We start from the raw sequence: 22,872 nt of genomic DNA on the forward strand, positions 1-22,872 counted from the left end.
TATGAAAAAGATAGATTTATTTACTGGCAAAATAGAACAAAACAAACAATAAAACAAATAAAATTAGAGATCAGGACTAGCAACAGTACAATGTATCCACAGAGATGTTTGGCTTTGCTTCACCCTATCCTTGCAAAAAACAGAAATACAGACATACAAAGAACAACAGCAACAAAAATATTGACTTACAAAAAGAGAAAAAGAAGACATGGAGGTCTTCTGAAGAACAACACTATCTACAAACACTGAAGATTAGCCACAAGGTTACAACAGCCTTTTTCATTCCATTTTCTTATAAGTCATTACAAAATGATAATTATGACAATAATCTCATTAGAATAACTGTATTAACTGCCCCGGTTCCTTGCCTGATTCAATGCAGTGTTTGCTCTAGTGTTTGCAATTAAGGGCTTCCAGGTGAGGAAACAAAACTTACGATCTCACACATACTGTACAACTCGCATGTGTACTTGATATAAAAGAAGTGTGGCTTGATAGTCAAAAACTTGACTTTTTATAACCTGGCTTGAAGTGTGTGTGCCAAGCCATCCCTTCAAAAACAAACAGGAGAAACACTGCAGTGACAGGCTGGAACAAACAAGACTTCTAAAATGAAATCTGGACTTGTTATAACTTATCCAGTGGTCATGCACCAATTACCAGAACCTTTCTGTATCATACTCAAGGTAGGAAAAATGAAAGGGGGCCAAAAAAAGGGGATGGGGGGGGGGCAAGATTAGAATAAAACAAAACCTAATATTTGAACATAAAAGTTAGTGTTTTATCTGAACTGAAATGCAAAACGCCTTGGGAAACAACAACAGAACGAACAAAAACTTGCTCTAAGGTTGCGCCGTTTTTTTTTTTTTGTTGAGCAAACCCACCCCAAAAACTGATCAATATCCCCAACCGCCATTCAGCTCGGCGTGTCGTTCCTCAAACCCTCGTCCCAAATGCCACATTTGCAAATGTCCATTCCACAAACCTGGCTTTCCGATACCTTCAAGGGCAATGAATGTTGCTCTCAAAAATGTTGAATACATTAATTATTTAACTTATATAATATTGTAGCATAAAATTGAGAACCCAGTTCTGGTCGGACGTGCCAAGCTCCAACCAACAAGAGTTTTTTTTTTTTTATGACTACTTGGAACGAACAACAGCAAAAAGTTCCCTAGGTTAGCTACTCCCCCGTCCCCCAAGCACGACTCAAGGTATCCTGCGGTGTTTTGAAATGTCTGGTTTCATGTGTGTGTATGCGTTCAAGTATGCACGGCTGTTAGTCCTCAGCACATGGATATGGTGACGTTGATGCCCAGGTTGCCATTCTCTGCGAACAGCTGAGCAATAGAGGTGTCAAACACAAGGCAGTCACTGTTCATGATGGCGGTGGCGATGCCCTCGTGGATGGAGCGTGGCGTCGCCTCCCAGGTGAGTCGCCGCCGGTGGCCGTTCAACTCCAGCCGGTAGGCGAAGTTTTCCGCCTGTTTTCGCGTGCCGATCAGCTGCACGATGGCGAAGAACTGCTGGTGGCCGTCGTATTTTTCCTGCTTCTCCAGCACGAGCATAAAATGGAAGCCAAAGCACGACTGCATCATGACCCAGTCCACTGCCCCAGGCAAGTTGATATCTGTGGCCAAGAAGACAATATCCTCACCCTGTAGCGTGGTTATGGACTTGTGCTGGTGCAGCAAGTGGGGCATGACGGCGTCGAGAGATCCCTGCCACTTGCAGGAGGCGCCGGGACAGGGGCAAGAGTATGGCCGGAATTCACAAAGCTCCTCGTGTTCAGCCTTGTCTGTGTGCGGTAGGGTGACTTCACAGCCCGATGAGGCATACTTGCAGGGGAAAAGCACTGAGTTGGCCACTTTCTCCATAGCCAAATTGCGGATCGAACCGAGCGGGCCTCTGCAGGTGGGGCAGCAGGTGAGTTTGGGCCGGCAGTTGCTACAAACCAAATGGCCGCTCTGGCACTGCAGGATGGGCGGCAGCACATAGTCAAAACAGACGGGACACTCGAACAGGCTGGCGAGGTCACTGTTGGATGCAGTGGTGCCCGACAAGGTGGGGACGCGCTGAGAAGGGGGACACTTAGAGGTTCCTGTGGGCAGCGCTGTGGCAGTCTGGCGACTCATTTCTAAAGGAAGAGGGAGACAGAGAAGATAGTTAGGATCCATGAACAGCCAAACACTAATAAACCTAAACCAACCACAGCTGAACTCCATTATGAGTGACAACAGAGATCAGCTGGCATCTACGCCATTTTCACACTGCAGGTAAATGTGGCCCAAACCTAATTTTTTTTTTGCTCACATGTGACTCAGATCGGTTTTTCTCATGACAGTGTTAACAGCACAAACGCATGGAATCTGATCTTTTCAATTCCGATTTGTGCCACTTCCATATGTGGTACTAAATCCGATACAGGTCAGATGTTTTGCAATCCGAACGCAGTGTGTACAGTCATATTCGTGCGACTTTTACGTCACTCTAAATCAACTTTTGTCTCAATTCTGTGCTCATGGGAGTCACTTCAAAGATTTGACATACCCAAAGTTATCAAAACAGTTGTGAAAGGTAGTCAGTGGTAAGGTAGTAGGCCTATATACACACACAAGCAAAAAGGGGGCTCTTATCATAAAAGTTTCACATCCTTCTTGTCACATCCCTGTCTTTATTTTTCATACTGCCTGCGCATAATTTCACTGGCTTCTGCGCCAGATTAGACGATAAATAAATGTATAGTCGCTTACTTTAAGTCCTCTGCGTTTACTTCCTTATGACGACGTGCTGCACAAGAGTTGCCAAGTCCATAGTTTTTTCCCGCTAAATTGCACTACTTTTTCAATGTTTCCGCAGGTTGTTTTTCAACTCCGTGGATTGGGCAGATTTTTTGTCGGAAAATCTGGCAACCCTGTTCATTTTGTTCTTTTACGCATGCGAGTCATAAGTGTGGTCAATATCAGATTTCCAGTGTGAACAGATCATATTTCCGAACTGACCTGTGCACGCAAAAGAACAATATGAACAGGGTTGCCAGGTTTTTACTACAAAATCTGCCCAATTGCTTCTCAAAACTACTCTAAAACTAGCCCTATCACATTCTGGGGGAAAATATCTGCTCATTTATTATTTTTTTTGTATAGTTGTTCACATTGTTGTTTTAAATGTGGCCAATATCAGATTTACAGTGTGAACAGATCATAGTTCTGAACTGTCCCACATGCATAAAAGAATGAAATAAACAGGGTTTCCAGGTTTACACAACAAAATCCACTCAATTGCTTCTCAAAACTAGTCCAAAACTAGCCCAACCATATTCAGGGGGGTAAATATCATGTTAGTGGGGTCACATCAACCCACTAAGTTAAAAAACAAACTGTGTCAACAGTGAAAAAAGTAGCCAGATTCTGCAGGGAAGTAAGCGATAAAGTAAGCAACTATGTGTTTATTTATAGTTGTGATCTGCTGCAGAAGACAGCAAAATTATGCCCAGGAATTATGAAAAATACAGACAGGGATGTGACAGAAGAGAGCAGAGGTTTTTTTTTGGGGTATGTGTTAACATTACATGTGGTTTATGTTTATGTATGAGTCACATTTGGGCCACATTTGCCAGCAATAATGCACTGACCTGAGGACCTGGACATAAAGCAGAATGTAGCCTCAAGGTAAAATGTACATGTTTCTGCTGATTCAACTCCAAATAAAGCTATCAAAGAGTCTCAGCAGTGCTAAGGCCTGTTCTCCCCGAGTGCCTCATAGATATAGCCGTCTAGTGCCACCGATAAGTCAGATGTGGGCCTCTGGGGAAGGCTTGGGGCAGCTATTTCTGGCATGAGTAAAATGCAGATCTTCACGCTTTTTTTTTTTTTTTTTTTTTTTAAGCCAGACATGGAGAGTGGACTCAGAAGGCCAGAGCGCATCTGCTGAAGGACTGTTCCTATGGCAACAAGCTGCAGTGAGAAGTGTGTATGTGTTTGGGACGACCTGTGGAGAGAAGTATAGGACATGGGATGGATTCTTTCCTAATGCATGACAGAAAGAGGGTGCGACAGCTGTAACATCCCACTGCTACTATAACCTGGTGAGAAACTGAAAATCAGCTCTGGGGAGCTCATGAAAAAGACTGATTGCAGATTTAACACAAACATCAATTAAGTGAGAAATAAAGAACAAAGGAGCAGCGTGGCAGGATCAGAGCACAGTAAATCGTCTCATGTGGAGGAATAAGGACAGTGCCAGAAAAGAGGGTGGGGGTATGGATAGACGATGAGCTGTGTGTATATAGGTGGCTTAGAATCTGCTAGTAAACACATCTGCTCTGATAAAGCCCCAAGTATTTTTAGCCTCCTCACTGAGCAGCTCTCAGAGTATAACAACTGAGGCCAAAATTAGCCAAAGCACAAGAGCTAGCACTATGTCCTCAATGCCTTTCTAGGCTTGCAGTCAAAGACCAGAGGATTAGAAATGGCAACAAATATATATGGATGCTTAACATGATTAATACATGTTCCTGGATCAACATCCTTTGGAAGGATGGAGTCAGAAGGAAAAGAGTTAGCCTTAGGTCCTAGAACAAAGGAATGATGTTGGAACATGCATCTTGACAGATGTTTTTATCCAAAGCAACACTGCATTCAAGATATATTTGTAAATTTTTAAGTATTGATGTTGCTAGCACAATACTGTACTTTTATAGGAACACTGTCCAACTTAAGTCATGTTGTGCATGTATGAATGAATGTTCGATTCTTGCTTGTGATCAAATCCCGGACAAGCCCCAATTTTTGTCACGACTGTAGAGACACATTTAACAGGCAATCACCTGTGTATTTATGTCCGGGGTGTCTAGGCTTGCTCCTGGAGGGCCAACGTTGTTTCTAAATGTTCAATTCTTGCTTGAGTGCATCAGATGTGTGGTCAAATCCCGGACAAGCCCCCAATTTACGTTACAACAGTAGAGAAACATTTTACATGCGATCACCTGTGTATTTATGTCAGGGGTGTCTAATCTTGCTTCTGGAGGGCCAACGTTCTGCAGAGTTTAACTCCAACCCTATTAAACGCATCTAACCAGCTAATCAAGGGGGGTTTCGCAATGCGTATTTCTAGGAAATCAGTTCTAGGAACTAGCCAGCATGGTGGTTGTAGCATGGCTGAATCTCATATGACAACTTGTAATGTTATCAAAGAGGCTGAAAAAAGAACAACCCTGAAGACAACAGGTAGCTAAATGCCGTTATCGCCCTTTTCCATGTTGGTGTTGTGAATAGGTTTACATGGCCTTAAAAAAAAAAAAACGCTGGGTAGCCAGTATTTCGTATGGAAAATCAGCGCACACTTGTCAGTGGTAGTTTCTATAGAACACTTTTAGACCCTACTCTAAAAGTATTAACTAATTTAGTTCCCCCATATAGAGTTCCTAGAAATAAAACCGTTCCTAGTTCTTGTGGTAAACATGCCAAAAAGTGGGAACTTTCGCCAATAGTTCTAGGAACTATGAAAAGGTTCCTAAAGTCTTCAGGATTATTAGAAACTTCTGGTGCTAAACTCTGCAGGATGTTGGCCCTCAAGGAGCAAGAGTGGACAACTATTTCCAGAACAGTTGTGAGTGATACAATAAGTTTCACAAAGATGGTCCATCTGCTTGAAGTTGAGCCAAATAGACAATAGGAGGCCAACCTCCCACCACGAAACAGTCTGAGCGGCTGATGGCTGTTGTACACTACTGTTACGACATTGTTGCTCCATTAAACTGAGGTTTTAATGACAGCTGAAGTGATGCATGTGTCTCTCTAAGAGGAAAAAGTGTAAATGAATTGGAAGGCAAGCAAGCATATAGGTCCTGTCAAGTTTAGAGTTAGAGTGCTTGAATGGTGAGAAAGAATTATTTATGGACACTGACTTTTATAAGTTGTGCTTGGCAGGCAAAATACTACTTCTGCCAAAGCTAAATATCAATCCATCACAAATCTGTTTCTTCCGGGGGGCAGAGGAGCATTCCAGAGCAGCATGTTCAAACATCATGTTCATCCGTTTCATTACTAGTCCTATTTTAAATTAACCTTTAACATAAGGAAGAATAAGTGTCAATTAATCAATGAAAAGTTTAAAAAACACTTTTTGGGTTATTCTTGTGGATATAATGTACATTAGGATGGTTTATCATTTGTTTTTCTTTTTAGTCCACTGTGCCAAAAGTGAGTCTAGAAAGCACTCACTGTGGAGAAATTACATATAATGTATTGTTTCAAATGGCACATAAATAGTAGACTTGAGTTTAAAAAAAAAGTTGACTTCTACTAAGGACTGGTTTAAAACTCTAGAAGAAAGGACTGAGTGTTAAGAGCCCTTGTGGCATTGCTGATTTTCTTTGTAAAGTTCTTCGTCTGGGAATCAAAAGAACTGTGGCGTGTCTTTTTTCTCCAGCAGCGCTGAGTTGCTATGTCAGTGGAAAGTTTGCAGTCCATCACATATTACAGGAAATCCTGTAACCCCAGAGGAAGTGGTTAGAGCAGACTCGTTGTCAGGTCTTTTAATGGCGTTAGGAAGACTGAACAAAAGGCAAATGCCAATTCAACTGGCCTACACTGCACAAGCTGAAGCTGCAATACCCAAGACTGTTATTTGTGGGTCTCAGGTAGACAGTTAGGCCAGGTAACTTTAGTACATCAGATTAATGGAGCCTCAGCAAAAACCATGAGCATTAGAGTGGAGCTGAGTCAAAGCAAGGCAGTTGGACAAGTCTCAAAACCAAGGCCCAAAATACACAAGTATGTGAACATTTTTTTTAGATATACAAGGTCAACACAAGTTAACCTGATGACATGTTTACAGTTAGTTACTTGGCACGGACAACTGAAAGTATTGTCACCACTACATGAATGTAGTAGAAGAACCTACATTATGTACAGTCGTGGCCAAAAGTTTTGAGAATGACACAAATATTAGTTTTCACAAAGTTTGCTGCTAAACTGCTTTTAGATCTTTGCTTCAGTTGTTTCTGTGATGTACTGAAATATAATTACAAGCACTTCATACGTTTCAAAGGCTTTTATCGACAATTACATGACATTTATGCAAAGAGTCAGTATTTGCAGTGCTGACCCTTCTTTTTCAGGACCTCTGCAATTCGACTGGGCATGCTCTCAACTTGTGGGCCAAATCCTGACTGATAGCAACCCATTCTTTCATAATCACTTCTTGGAGTTTGTCAGAATTAGTGGGTTTTTGTTTGTCCACCCGCCTCTTGAGGATTGACCACAAGTTCTCAATGGGATTAAGATCTGGGGAGTTTCCAGGCCATGGACCCAAAATTTCAACGTTTTTGCCCCCGAGCCACTTAGTTATCACTTTTGCCTTATGGCACGGTGCTCCATCGTGCTGGAAAATGCATTGTTCTTCACTAAACTGTTGTTGGATTGTTGGAAGAAGTTGCTGTTGGAGGGTGTTTTGGTACCATTCTTTATTCATGGCTGTGTTTTTGGGCAAAATTGTGAGTGAGCCCACTCCCTTGGATGAGAAGCAACCCCACACATGAATGGTCTCAGGATGCTTTACTGTTGGCATGACACGGGACTGATGGGAGCGCTCACCTTTTCTTCTCCGGACAAGCCTTTTTCCAGATGCCCCAAACAATCGGAAAGAGGCTTCATCGGAGAATATGACTTTGCCCCAGTCCTCAGCAGTCCATTCGCCATATTTTTTGCAGAAGATCAATCTGTCCCTGACGTTTTTTTTTGGAGAGAAGTGGCTTCTTTGCTGCCCTTCTTGACACCAGGCCATCTTCCAAAAGTCTTGGCCTCACTGTGCGTGCAGATGCGCTCACACTTGCCAGCTGCCATTCCTGAGCAAGCTCTGCACTGGTGGCACTCCGATCCCACAGATGAATCCTCTTTAGGAGACGATCCTGGTGCTTGCTGGACTTTCTTGGACGCCCTGAAGCCTTCTTAACAAGAATTGAAACTCTTTCCTTGAAGTTCTTGATGATCCTACTAATTGTTGATTTAGGTGCAATCTTAGTAGCCACAATATCCTTGCCTGTGAAGCCATTTTATGCAATGCAATTATGGCTGCACGCGTTTCTTTGCAGGTCACCATGGTTAACAATGGAAGAACAATGATTTCAAGCATCACCCTCCATTTAACATGTCAAGTCTGCCATTCTAACCCAATCATGATCTCCAGCCTTGTGCTCGTCAACATTCTCACCTGAGATAAGATGATTACTGAAATGATCTCAGCAGGTCCTTTAATGACAGCAATGAAATACAGTGGAAAGTTTTTTTCTGGATTAAGTTAATTTTCATGGCAAAGAAGGACTATGCAATTCATCTGATCACTCTTCATAACAAATATGCAAATTGCTATAATAAAAACTTAAGCAGCAACTTTTCCAATTTCCAATATTTATGTAATTCTCAAAACTTTTGGCCACGACTGTACAATTGCACAACCTGCTTTCAATGTTTCAGCCAAGAATTTGCACCTGCATTTGCACACTTGTGTCTAGTATGATTCTGGGCTTATAAAAATCTTCAGTCAAAGGTTAGAGTTCAAGCCAACCCAACACCTGAGTGAACAAAGATGATCATTTGCAAGCTAGAATATGGTGAGATGTTAACCCCAAACAATTTTCAAAGACATTATAGAATGACACTTCACCCCACCCCAACACACACATATATACATGAGAAAGAGGGAAAGTAAAACAATCTACCACATATCACACCCTGCAGCAAGAGCAAGAAGCACAAATCTCTAGAGTCGTCACTCATCTCCAAGACAAGACGCAGATAATTGCGATGTAGTCACATCTCAAATATTCTAATGTTTGCTGATGAATTCAAATATCAGAACTGCAACTTAAGTTTGTCATGCCTAGGGCATAAGCTGGGACTCCACATGTCATGTAAGAGATATGGGCTGGTTTCTGATTAGACTTGACAACATAATTTTCAACAATAAAAATGTCCAAGGCATATCTGAGCTGAAATATAAGTGCATTGCTTGAATACACCGTTTTAATTAAACATTCTCAAAATTCAATATTTGTATTGATGCAACAATTACATTTTATAAGTGCACATACACGCTTAATGTTGGGTTAAATACAACCCAGGGCTGGGTGAATTAAAGACAAGCACAGCAAATGGGTTGTTTTGTGCCAACAGTTGGGTTAAATGTTTAACCCAACCTTCTGGGTAGTTTTATTTAACTCAACTATTTTTTTAAAATAACTATATGGCTTGCTTAAAATGAACCCAAAATAGTAAAGTAATTTAAAAAATGGTTTTATTTAATTACTACTTATTGAACTTAATAATAAATGTGCATTAATTCCAACCTATTCTGGGTTCATTTTAAGCTAAGAAATGTGTGACCCTGGGCCACAAAAGTCATAAGTAGCACAGGTATATTTGTAGCAACAGCCAACAATACATTGTATGGGTCAAAATCATACATTTTTATTTTATGCCAAAAATCATTATTATATTAAGGTCATGTTCTATGAAGATATTTTGTAGAACTGCATTTAGACAACTTTAAAGGCAATTTTCTCAATATTTAGATTTTTGCACCCTCTTTCACTCTGCCAAATGTTGTCCTATCCTAACAAACCATACATCAATAAAAAGCTTATTTATTCAGCTTTCAAATGTATGAATCTCAATTTAAAGAAATTGACCCTTATGACTAATTTTGTGGTCCAGGGTCACACAGAGTAACAATAGGCAATAGTTGAGTTAAATAAACTACCCAGAAGGTTGGGTTAAACATTTAACCCAACCGCTGGGTCAAAAAGACCCAATTGCTGGGTGTGTCCATATTTCACCCATTTTTACAGTGTAAAAGCAAAAAATCTGGTTAAAATCAAGAAGCAGGATCTGTTAATTTGGGGGCACTGATTAAACAAGCATTTTTACTATGAAATTGTTTCTTCGCTTCTTCAATGATTTGAAAATGAAAGTTGATCTTCTGCATCTTGTTTAGACAGTACAAATTGTGTAACCTCTTTAAAAAAAAACATCAAACACTTGAACAGAGTTTTAACAATGCAGCAATTTAAAAGTGAGAGGCAAAACCATCTAGTATTCATTTGTAGCCTCACAAATTAATGGTACTGCTAATTAATGACATACTTAGTTACATAACAAGCGTTAGCGAAATCAAGTTTTATTATACTCTGGCTTAGTGTTTAATCAGGTACAGTAATAATGTGGTCTGATGCCAGACTCCGTGGAGATGTCTGTGGTCAAGCGCTTTGTTCACTCAGTAGGTGTTACCATTGGATTTAAGCTTGCTGCAGTTTCTGTAATGTGGTTAGTGGTCTGCAGCATTCTGTAATGGGAATTAGTTTTATTCCTAAGATCTGAAAGCAGTATTCAAAATGGATAAAAGTTTTGTGGGTTATTAAGATTTACGATTAAAGTTTCAATTCCTCTATGAGGTTTATATGTGCTATGGAAACAAGCTTGTACAGTACACATGTATGACTGCAGAAGGGGATATATTCTGGGATGTGTTCCAATAAAACAAACTGCTTTTGGTCTAGTTTCATTTGTAAACAGCGAACACAGTTCTCTGGAAGAAGTCCCTTGAAAACTGATGGAAGGCACAGACAAGAAGTTCAGTATACAGGGCTCTGGTGGATGAAGAGATTAAGGCCAAAACAATGGCAATGTGGCGTGACCCACTAAGGTTAGTTTCAGGAGAGATGCAATGTCTAATGGTTCTGTCTGTTGTAACATAGGTTCTGAGGGTCTGGAAGTCTAATGGTACAGATCAGTCATGCTTTCCAGTGAGTGAATACAAGCACAAACCCTTATCAACCATCTTTCCCCAGATTTTTCTCTCCACTAAGAAGCCATCCACATCCCCCTGAACTGAAGCTGAACTAAACATCAGCCAAACATGAAATGAAGCATCACATCCAAGAAAAACCCACCCCTGTTGCAAGTTTCAACGATCCTACAGTTCCAAAGGCCTGAATATTGGCAGACACCACTGTTTAGATAACCTAAACATTGCATGTTCTAAAAATACAATAACAGAACTCACACAGTGAGAACATAAGACAAAATACTTGCCTTCGTCCATATGATTCCCAAGTACGTCTTTCTTCTTTCCTTGAAATGTGTGGACCTCTGGAATGATAGAAAAAGCAAAGAAAGAGAGGATGTTTGGTTAGTCTTGTAACAGGCAATGAAAAAAACTGTAGTGGTGATTTTCTGCACCACATATTTGGTTTATCCACAAAGCATAAAGAGATGTGAAAATCAGGTCTCACAGCTAGTCAGTTGTTCATTGCATAACAAAAAAAAGTGTTTTCATGCCGTTTAGGTGTCACTAAGCTCCCACACTAACTAAACAACAACTACTTAAGTTTTGTAAATCCTTCTTAAAACAATGTTCTTAGACGTGAATGACTTTCTAAAAACTGTTTTTTTTCTCTATAGCAACTGTTAAATAAATTACGACAACAAGAGTCAATGAAGCTGGGAACAATACAGGTACGAAACAAGTCAAACAGATATTTCTTCATACCGTTATGTTGAGAAACAGACACACCCCTCCAACCGACCTCCTTTTAGCAGCCCTATGAATACAACTTCATACGATTTTGATCTTTTCTAATGCAAAGCCTGTTAAAGCAGATGCTCACGGTGGGCAGGGCTAATGCACAGCACAATAGCATCTGGGCTTCACATTGATTTCTCCACATTAGGCCACACTTCAATATTTCATCAGAAGCCATTCAAAATGGAAGGCCGATCAATATGCATTAAAGTATATGGTGAAATTATTCAGCAGTTTAAGAGATGTAGACGTACAAATCTGGCAGATGGTCAATAGCATGGATCAGCAGGACCAAAAGCCAACAGGGACTTAAAAGCTGAAAACTCAATTTTGTTTTGATATCAACAATCGTAATTGACTCTGCTGCTAGTATGAGAACCTCGTGATTAGGTTATGAACCCTTTCATGAGTCATACAGTGACCTGTCTCGATGTACCAAATCTCAGGACAAATTCTGTCATATAGAACGCAAATGCAGCCATTTAGCCACCAGCCAAATGCTTTGGCTTTAGGGAAACAAATTAAATGAGGATGAGATCAAGGCACAGAAATGTACTGTGGGTAGCTGACAAATGAATGGATGTTTTTTTAACAAAATTTCTATTTTTTGAAGGTGATAAGTGTAAGGTGTTATGTCACCTGCCTAAAGACACACATGATCTTCCAGTCTGTGAGTCAAGAGTTCCCTTTGCAGACAGACAAGTCACAGCTTGCCCTCACTGTACCGTCCCACTTTAATCCTCAACCCCCCCCCACACACACACAACCCAAAACCCATACATACTGTATATCCTAGTCTACACTATTACACTACTAATGGAGTGAACAGAAGAGCACAGCTGAGTACAAGACACTGGAACAATGCACACAGCAGATCTGATGACAGCTTCATTGAAGCCGCGCTTCCAAACCATAGACTCAAGCTTTCCATATACACACACATACACAAAGAAAACAAAATCAAGGATGGGAGGGATAACGGCATTTTAAAAGAAACAGAGAAAAGAAAATAACGAGTGTTGTCTCTGAAAATAGACAACTTTCCCTTCTTTGTCCACAGTGGAAAGCACAGGAATGTTACCAGAGGCCCATAGGACATGTCACATGTCAAAATGTCTGTGTTTTTTGGCCATACTATGTTGTTTTGGACTCATTAAACTTTCATGGTATAGATAAACAGTTAAAACACTCTTTAAACTATATTTGTGTGCCTGGACCACAAAATCAGTCATAAGGGTCCATTTTTGGAAATTGAGATTTATACATCATCTAAAGCTGAATAAATAAGTTTTCCATTGATGTATAGTTTGTTAGGATAGGATATTTGGCTGAGATACAACTATTTGAAAATTTGAGAGTGCAATAAAATCAAAATATTGAAAAAAACATCACCTTTAAAGTTGTCTTAATGAAGTTCTTAGCAGTGCGTATTACCAATTAAAACTTTGATGTATTTATGGTGGGAAATTTACAAAATATCTTAATAAAACAATCTTTACTTAATATCCTAATGATTTTTTTTATGATCCTGTAATTTTGACCCATACAATGTATTTTTGGCTATTACTACAAATATACCAGTGCTACTCAAGACTGGTTTTGTGGTCCAGGGTCACAATTTTCCATTCCACAGAAGTCATTCAGGTTAGTAAATGAAAACAGAGCTTTCATTTTTGGGCAAACTTGAACACAGTGAATGACAGACCAATAAAAAGGTTTTCCCCTCAGTAAAGTTAGTGGTGGTAGTAAACAAAGTGAGCATGGTTCTGTTACCTTTCGGTTTACTAGCAGTTCTGGCCGCTATGCAAGAGAAGAGCTTGAGCACCCCCTTCCATGAGTACACAGGCTGTAGTCTAATAGTAGCCGACATGGGGAGCAGATTGACTCTTCATCATGCTCTTTCCATAAAAATAAAAGGACCCATACAAGAGGGTCCCTCCTTTCCTGTTTCACGCTCGTTTTCGGTCTTCTAAAACCAGCTTAAGATAGAAACACAGCTTCAACAGGTCGCCTAGGGCCACAGTAAGGTACCCCCACCCCCAACCCCCTAAAGGAGGAAGGGATGAGTCCTGAACACCTAAACTTGTGCAATTTACGTAATTCCAACAGACGTTCCTCAAAGTGGAGAGTAGGGGATGTGTGTTTTAAAAGACTTTCTTTTCAAAGAACAGCCCAAAACAAGTTGGTAGAGTGAAAAGTGGGGAAAAAAGGATTCACTGTAGTCTAGGAATGTTTCACAAGTAGATCCAGTTTCCAATGCCTAGCATGGGACTTCAGCAGCAATATCCAGAAAGAAGAAAAGAGACTTAAAAGAGTCCGAGTCGGAGTTGTCAGGCTTTTCTCCCCGTCTATGAGCACATTCCAAGACTTGTTTAAGAAAGACCACTCCCAGGACTGTCGGAGTACCCCGTCAGCTTTCCAAGTGAAAAAAACAGAGAGGGAAGAAACACGCTGTTGCACAGACAAGCGAACTCTCAGAACAACCGCAGAAAGAAGGAGAGAGTCCCGCCTGCACAGTCACCACTGTTGCCTGTGGGTTGAGGAGTCAAATGTCAGTCTGAAGTCAGCATGCTCGCTCTCTCTGGTTCTCTCTCTGAGGAGGAGGAGGAGGTGGTGGAGTGGGACCGGTTCATGGGCCCAGCCGTGTCAGATTACACAGCTCCTCCTCTAGCCGCTGCCTCTATTCTCGTCGGCCAGACAAAGAGATTTTACAGCATGGCACCTCTACGACAGCCGGCAACTTAAACAAAACACTCAACGATCACACACGCTGCTCATAAACAGCACTAACAAAACCACAAATACAGAGTGTTATAGGCCCTTTGTAAGTAGAGAGAGAGAGAATGTGGGACATTACAATAAATCCAATACCGCCAATCTTAGGGCCTGTCCACACGGATACGCGTTTCGCTGTATACGCATACATTTTTTATCGTATTGGCGTGTCATCCACACGGATCCGGCGTTTTAGGAGACTGAATCCGCTATTTTTTGAAACCGGGTCCCAAAGTGGATAAATCTGAAAACGACACCCTCGCGGTTTCGTGTGTACAGCCAATCCGTATATTTTCTGAAACGATGATGTCATCACATCACGTGTCGGCTTCGTCACACGTAACAGCAACAACAATATTGGGGGACTACATGATTGTGTTCGTGTTGCTACTAAGCCTGCTAGCTTTATTACAGCAAAATCTATTGCTTCTATGCAACTGTTATGAGCAACAAGCGATACTGTTCACATCTTCGTCTTCTTCTTCTTAGTACGAATACAGCGCGCAAGGTTATGCGCATGCTCAAAGTCTTCTTCTCCGTGTATAGTGTATATCTATGGCAGAATTACAGCACCCCATACTGGTCTGGCATATATACTACACCGTTTTCAGTGGTTTCGTGTGTACGGAACTTTTTTTTAGAACGAGAGAAAAAAAAAGATCGGATAGGGCAAGCACCGGCTTCGTGTGGATGGAGCCTTAACTACTATAAAGAAAGCTCAAAGCGTGGAGAGCCACATCATACACCACTAAGTATCGCCTCTCACCACTACCAGAAATACCCCAGCGCACGCCCAACATGCCTAGAATAAGGCTGATAAAAACAAGCTGACCTTTCTGCTCTTGAAACTGACATTAAGGCCTGGAAAGCAACCCCCATTTGTGTTTCTGTGTGACACTACGGGGATCTGACTGTCTCATGTGACCTTTGGTCCCTCGCCTCAGTCAAAACATGCCCTGTAGATTTAGCTAGCGATAACATGGCAACCAAAACATTAAATTCCACAAAGATGTGCTCATGAGATCTTGTATTAAAAACGATGCCATTATAGTCAGAACAAATGGTGTTCATCTTCATCTTCTGACAGCCTTTTTCTATTTATGTAAAAACATCTGCTAATCATAGAGCTGTTAAATAAGATGATGGACCTACAAAAGAAATGAAGGCCTTTGAAAATTATCAAAGACCATTTGCCAAGTCTTTTGTTCCAGCGGTGCTACATTATAATTTGAAAGGGCAGATGTGAGGGTTCACGCATGTTAAATGGGTTTTGCTCAGTCCTGCCTCACATACAGTGTGACTGAAACACCTGCAGGCATCCTGTTCTGTGTTAAACATGCTTATTGTAATTTCTCACCAACTTGTCTGCACGGATGCAAGGAAAAACGCCTTGCCATGTCAATGGCCAAAATAAGACAAAATAAATAAAACCACAGAAAAATGTAACAAGGAACATTTTTTTTTACAAAATTGTCACATGACAAAATGGCTTCTTGCATGTTGGTTATAAAAAAAAATTGTTAATTTAAATAGTCAATATTATACAACCCTGCGCTGGATGAAATATGGACAAACCCAGCAACTGGGTTGTTTTAACCTAACCTTCTGGGTATTTTGATTAAACTCAACTATTGTTTAAAAATCACAATATGGCTGGCTTAAAATTAAATATGTTTGTAAAAACTAAAGATGCAGTTCATACAGTCAGAGAAAATATGTTGAATTCAGGAGATGGCTATACGGTTTCTGTGATCTAAATTTAATAGTGAATTTAAATTCAAAAACTGAAAACAGATCACAGAAACCGTAGTTTTTCTGAATTGAACATTTTTTCTCTAACTGTATGAATTGCATCTATTCTGTTTTTATATTTTTGAGAAAATGATCCATTCATGGTGACAAAGCGTCATATCGCCCATACATAATCTTCTAAACTCATTAACAAATCATTACATAGTCTTAACAAATCAAAATGCCAAACTGAAGACCAATTTATCTAAGGACTCATATGCTCCCTTGACAAGACAATTATAGTTGCACTCTGGAAACCAATGCACCATGTGCTCCACACTGCCCCCATGGGCCCAGATCATATGCTGACAGCAGAATGATTTGTTAATGGTACAAATCTCCAATCAACGCCGGGCAAGCACTTGTAAACAAAAGGGCTGAGGGCAGGGCACAGATTCTGCCCAGCATTTCCATCTAAATGAGGGCTGAGGCATGATATTTACATGCAGGTCATTGTGCTCCGGGTAGAATAAACAGCAGAAAGCTCTACTCCTCTATAGCCAGGATGCAAAACAAGTGGAATTTTCCAGTGGAAAATATTTTAAGGAAAAAAAAAAAAAATCACATATCACTCCAATGGAACCTACAATCATCAACAGCTTTTGTCTTAACAGATGGCCTTTGCATACTTCAAAAGCATTGTAAACACATCCACTTACAACAGGACATCCAAGGGCCTATTTTGCATATAATTCAATGTGAATATAAACATCATAAACAATAATTGAAATTATCTCTGTCACACAAAGCTTAAAGTCAAAAGTTTATCCACCACAGGCTATAATTTAATTCACCGTCTAACGGACAACATCTGCATGACCATCTCCGACACGCTCGTCTCCATTTGGGCCACTCAAACATGAAACAGAAGCTTCTCCGTCTGAAGACAAACAGGGGGAAATGAAGCATAACATGCACACTTCATTAGCGATTCTATCCCATCCATTATCTCCTGCTCAATTCTAAGATATCTTCTCCGTGGACAGAGTCCATTAGTGCTCTATCCTGTAACTCTATATACAGCTACAGCTCTGGGCAGGGGCTGTTAAGGTAACATCCAGCTATAGCCATTCAATCGCTGTGGGTGCCCGACAAACAATGAGGCATTTAGTGTATTTGTGTTGTCATTTACATTTATGTAAGAGACTTTGAGTCTCTGCTCAGTGTCAAAATTCAAGAGCTGTCATTCTCAATCATCTTCACAGGCCACAAATGTCAGATCTTGCTGAAAAACAAGCTTTGACTTGTCTTCAAATCAGAAAATAATTAGCATGTTCTGTGCTCTTTTGCAAAGCAGAATCTGAGAGCCAAGCAATGCTCAAGTCATCTAAAAACAACACTATTTAAAAGAACAAAAGCACAGTTATTAGAAGTAACTAATAAATACAAAACATGCTAAGCTAGAAATGTGCAAATAGATTGCCGTCAAGGAGAAAGAACACTGAGACGCAGTGGGAAGACTGAATCCACCCACCTCCATGCATGTACACAAGCTCATACACAACGTAAACAATCAGGCTTCTTGTCTGCTTCACTCAGACAGATGGTCGAGCAGAATTATGATCCTGTAGCGATTATGCAGGAGACATATTGGTGCCACAAGGGGGTGAAGAGAATAGTGTTGTGTGTACGCAAGTATAAGAGGTGGAAGTGAGATTCGATGGACCAGAGAGTGTGAAATGGTCTATCCCTGCTCTATACTCCTGTTTCAGCCATTCTAAACAGGCTCAGGTTACCTCACCATTACCTTGAAGCTGTGGAGTTTAACTCTAGAAGACAGATGCCGTTTCTGTGGGGGGCGACCAAGTTTGACTGACCAAGTGTGTGCAGCTGCCACAAAAAGACAGGTTAAAAACATAAAAGAGTGGCAATAAAATGACTCCAGACGAAATGAGCCAATTGTCCCAAATCATTACTAAGTATCAAGTAGAGTTAGACAGATAAATCATTGAATTTAACTAATATTTACACTTTTCCTGATTTTATGGTTATATCAGGACATTTTAAGAATAAAAAAGTAATGCAAGTCAACATCTGTTAAAAGACAGGCATTTGCAATTCCAATGAATTAATAATAAACGTGTGGAAGCTGCAAAATCATATAGAGAAGGACTTTGTAACAGGAAAGTGCACAATATTTTGACAAACTAAAGTTAATAGGTGCTAAAGATACATACAAACAGTATTAAGATATTAACCTAATATTTCACCTACCTGACCGGAAATTATAAGAACAAATACAAAGGTTGTCAAGATTCTTGCCCTGGAAATCCTGGTTCAGTTTGGCCAACCACAAACGCCTTTTGTACGCTTTAGGTCATTATTTTAAAAAACAAAAACTTGAATTTAACAAACATAAAATGTTCCAAACATATTTGTAAATTAACATAAAAAGGAAACAAAACGAAATCTAGCCACTTTGCCATTATAATCCAAAACGGAACTATTTTATTGGCTGCAACACGAACTGTGTTCTGATAAATTGTCGGACAAGAACGGGACTCGGGTCTGAGAGTCTCAGGCTGGGCTCGTGTAGGACTCTATTCGTTCCCTTGTTTCAATTAAATAAGATCTGAGCGGTACCTCTCGGTTCGAATCGTATTCGGTTTAGTTTTTCGCGTTTAAAATTAGGCTACTATAGCGGCAGCTTTTATAGCAAAAGATATATGGCCCTTTTCTGTGGTGGTTAAATATACTGGAGCCGCGATATAAGCTTCCCTCATGCAGACACTTTTCAGAAAAGATTATGCCGCTGTAGGTTCACACCCCTAGTCAAAACGCAATGCAAAAGCGCCTGTTTGGCAATATTTTGGGTTCAAAGTTTTTTTTTCTTTTTTTTTCTTTTTTCGTTGTCGTCCATTCAAACAATTGACGCTGAATTGCCAATTCCCGCAAAACTGAAAGTGAAAGTATAATACGCACGCATTTATAAGCTAAATGCAGAAAAAAAGAGGAAACCCTCCACCCCCACGGTGATACCGGTATTACCGGTGTTGTCACATGTCGATTAACCGGTGGGGAAATTTCCTCATCGTCACAACCCTATACCTCAGACAGGTTTTTTTTGCACTCTTCTTCTTGATTTGTTATAACTTTTGTCAGTCTTAGGATTGGGCGATGTCGACCAATTTGGCATCGTACGATGTCAAGGAACAGGGCGGGAGTGCGGGATGGTTGTTGTTAAATAATTAATTCATAATGAATTAATTAATTGTAGCCTACCGTTTCCACCAGTGCTTAATTTGAGCCGGATTTTTAAAGATCCAGCATTAACAAGTGCATTAGATCGTGACAGTGCGTGCGTGCATACGAGACATAGCAAGCGCGGGTTTATGCAGATGTATCTGGAGGATGTGTGTTGGTCCTTAACATATTTTCGGCCAGTCAGCTTTAAGTTCAAAATTGCTCTCATTGATTGCTTACTGCTTAACCCACTCTCTCCAAACACATTTAATGAGCAGCGGAATGTTTAGAGAGAAAGTGTAATATCAGAAATAATACCAAATCAAGCGAAATATTATTATGTATTAACATTATAAACACTATAAACATAGCTATAAGTTAGTTACCCTGAGTCCAAAACGAATCATTTAAATGTAACGGTATTCAGAATAGAACAGGAATGAAACAAAATATATAAAGTTAAGAAACCAAAACAAAGCGAAACTAAAAATACCAGGCGTTGGGCTCACGCACCTCTGTAATTTGGCACAAATCCAAGTGTTTCCATATTCCCAATTAGGGCTGCAACGATTCGTCGACGTTGTCGACAAAAATCGATGATAGAAATAGTCGACAATGAATTTCATTGTCGATGTTGTCGCCAGACATGTTTTTTCCGACCGAGTGAGGCATCTCTCTGCCGAGAGTCGCACATACGCATTAGCTGCTGCTGAGCGTTAACCTACAGAAATGGCGGCGTCCAACTCAGCAGCTGCGCGTACCAAAACACGCCCGTTTCACACATACTCCGTCTGCAGTGCTTATTTTTTTTCCACACCCATGTTAACGGATTAGAACGTTCACAATGCACGGACTGCAAATGCGTTCTGTGTGAAAGGAAAACGAGTCCGTGCTGCTTCTGCACCGCATACGTAACGCACACGGACTGTAGACGCACTGCAGATTGAGTATGTGTAAAACAGGCGTAAAGTTTGGGAGAATTTTAGCCTGCTACGGCGAATAAAAAGATTACCTGCATGGTTTGTAAAGCAGTCCTTGCGCATCACGGCAGCACCTCTGTGATGCACCGACATTTAAAGAGAAAGCACGTCGGACAGTTGAATGAAACGGAGTTTGGCTGGCCTCGGTAAGATTTAAATAACATGGAAGCCAATACTTTTTGTTTTGGATATACATTTTTGTTTACGGTTTTATTGCTGCTGATGTGCCTGCCCCTGGTTTACAGGAAGAAAAACTTGATTTTAATTTATTTTTTCTTATAAAACAAATCTGCCTGTCCTTTAAAAAGATTATAGAGTTTCTTAATTTATGCATTTGTGTCTATACTTACCGAGCACTGTGCCTAATTGGTTTTAGACAGGGCATTTTTATTTACTTTTAATATGAATTGGCCTATCAGCAGCAAAGTTCAATAAAATATGCATTTTTCATTGAAGTACCCCCTTCTTTCTTGTGTTTACTATCATTTTCCACATAATTAAAGCAATCTCATGCTAAATTTGAGAAAAATTGAATAATTATCCGATTAGTCGACTAATCGTTTCAATAGTCGGTGACTAGTCGACTATTAAAATAGTCGTTAGTTGCAGCCCTATTCCCAATGCATTTGAATGATAAACTGTTATTTATAATGTATAGGCTTTGTATTGTACCTTTGTATTTCGATGCCGGCTCAGCATCGTGATGTCTATCGGCCATCGGCGATGGACGATGGCATCGTCTATCGACCCAACCCTAGTCAGTCCATAGTATTTCAAATGTTTTTTCCTGTTCTGACTGATTAGTACAGCCCAAAACATAACAATTGACCATTTTCATCAACAATGATCAGCGAAATGTACAAGTTTTCTTCGATTCAGTCAGTGGCATTGTTTACGTTCAGTAAACCGCCGTCATGAAAACACTCTATGATTACCACTTTTACCTGCTGGTGAAAAAAGACATTGGTTAATCTCTGCTTGATGCTTGAAAATCTACTATAGAGCTGGTGTACCAGCAAAAGCAGAGATAAACAATCAATAACTTTGTGAGCAATGCTCTATAACATGATCTCTAGTTCACTGCTGAGGTGTGTGAGGAGAATGAAAGCAGAGGATTGCATTTCCAAGCACCTGGACACACAGAAACGTAAATCTAATGCGTCCCAAAGCTAAGGTAGAAGGGCTTATGCATTATTAACAATATGCTTTCCCAGGTATTTTCATCAAAACCAACAGAAATGCCTATGACATCCCAGATAAATACACAGGTTTAAAAAAAAAATACCTGAAGGTTTTCTTAAAACATCTATTTAATCTAAGTAGGAAAATATCACGTTTGTGGTACCACTCCAGTATTTACAACAACCTAAAGATAGTAGAATAAGGTTAGTTACAGTAGGGATTTGACCCTATCCTATCTAACTATTGCTTCAACCAGCTGCAACTTAACCTCAATTACTGTAATCGATAGGGGAGGTGCTTAAAAGGATCTTTAAGGATAAAGAACAACAAAAACACTACAGCTCAATTCAGTAGCAACAAAGATGCAACATCTCTATGGCAAATCGTAGCTGCTTTGTAAACAAAACGGAGTGATGATCGAGCTGCCAAGTTCAAGGCGTCTGTGGGAGCTTAAAATAAATCCCGTGTGTAGCACAGACACGGGCATTCATGACATTAAGCTTCTTTAGTTCTCAAAGCAATCACACGCACATGCAAATCTGATGATTTTACTGTAACATCTTGAGTCGTGTGGACTACAGACGGCTAGCTTTGTACATGTTTTCTTGATGACTGCTTTGTAATTCATCATCATCATTATTATAGGTTATATTGACCATAATAGTGATAAAGGGTTACTAGATCACATGCTGACCCAGTGTATATAATACCAGACTGCTTTTGCACTGCAGTTTGCCTGTTGAGATTAATACAGCATCTATCTGTCAGTCAAGTCATCTCACGGTTAAAAGCACTACAATATGATTCAATGTCAATTAACCAGGCCTCAAGCTTGTGACTAAAATAAAATAAACAAAAATAGCGCGTTTGCACGCATGCATCCTACTATTAAGACCAGAAAGCACAACAATGGTTATATTTTATTTCATTACATAAACAGTGTGTCTCGTTTAGCGCAAGGCTAGCTAACAATAAGGCTAACATGGACGAAATCTCAGCGTTTAGGAGAATTAAAAATAATTTTGTGACTGGCTAAGCACCACAGCAGGAACAGTAATGAGAGCGCAGCAAAAAATGGTTCACTAAAATGTGTTTTGACGAGGAACATAGCAAAAGGGTTGATAGCTTGGTTGGCTAGCCGCTTTTGAGCTAGCTAGCTCGCTAAGCTTAGTAAAATCAACAACAGAGCCATTATCCTCGAAAGAGGGATTTAAACACAGCACTTACCTTTACTAAAATATCCTTCTGCTGCAAAACGGAACAATTAAAAAAATAATCCACTACACGCAGCTTCGCGTTGGTTTATACGTCCGTTAATCGTTTGGTTGTTTGTGTTTCCACATTCGCTAAAAGAAGACGCTGCTGTCGCCCGGCAGTC

The 22,872-nt window shown here is 40.2% G+C and overlaps 1 protein-coding gene across 2 annotated transcripts; it reads right to left on the reverse strand.

Annotated features, from left to right (window-relative positions):
• siah1 (siah E3 ubiquitin protein ligase 1) lies at window positions 1-22,872 on the reverse strand. Of its 2 annotated transcripts, none has more exons than XM_073850462.1 (3): window positions 22,722-22,872; window positions 11,094-11,150; window positions 1-2,137 (listed from the first exon to the last, which is right to left on the reverse strand). In XM_073850462.1, the coding sequence occupies exons 2-3, from the start codon at window positions 11,101-11,103 to the stop codon at window positions 1,287-1,289; spliced, it is 861 nt and encodes a 286-aa protein (XP_073706563.1). In that variant the 5' UTR covers window positions 11,104-11,150; window positions 22,722-22,872; the 3' UTR covers window positions 1-1,286. The 2 variants fall into 2 exon arrangements, with proteins under 2 accessions (XP_073706563.1, XP_073706562.1); XM_073850461.1 differs by lacking the exon at window positions 22,722-22,872 and adding an exon at window positions 13,357-14,109.

This window comes from Garra rufa, chromosome 11, assembly GCF_049309525.1.
Source record: "Garra rufa chromosome 11, GarRuf1.0, whole genome shotgun sequence".
Taxonomy (NCBI): Eukaryota; Metazoa; Chordata; class Actinopteri; order Cypriniformes; family Cyprinidae; genus Garra; species Garra rufa.

What these genes read in the sequence shown, in the direction of transcription:
- siah1 (XM_073850461.1), bottom strand. Translation starts at nt 13,453, where the DNA reads ATGTCGGCTACTATTAGACTACAGCCTGTGTACTCATGGAAGGGGGTG. An exon ending in AACTGCTAGTAAACCGAAAG is followed by an intron (nt 11,151 to 13,356) that starts GTAACAGAACCA and finishes CTATCATTCCAG; the next exon opens with AGGTCCACACATTTCAAGGA. An exon ending in TGGGAATCATATGGACGAAG is followed by an intron (nt 2,138 to 11,093) that starts GCAAGTATTTTG and finishes CTCTTCCTTTAG; the next exon opens with AAATGAGTCGCCAGACTGCC.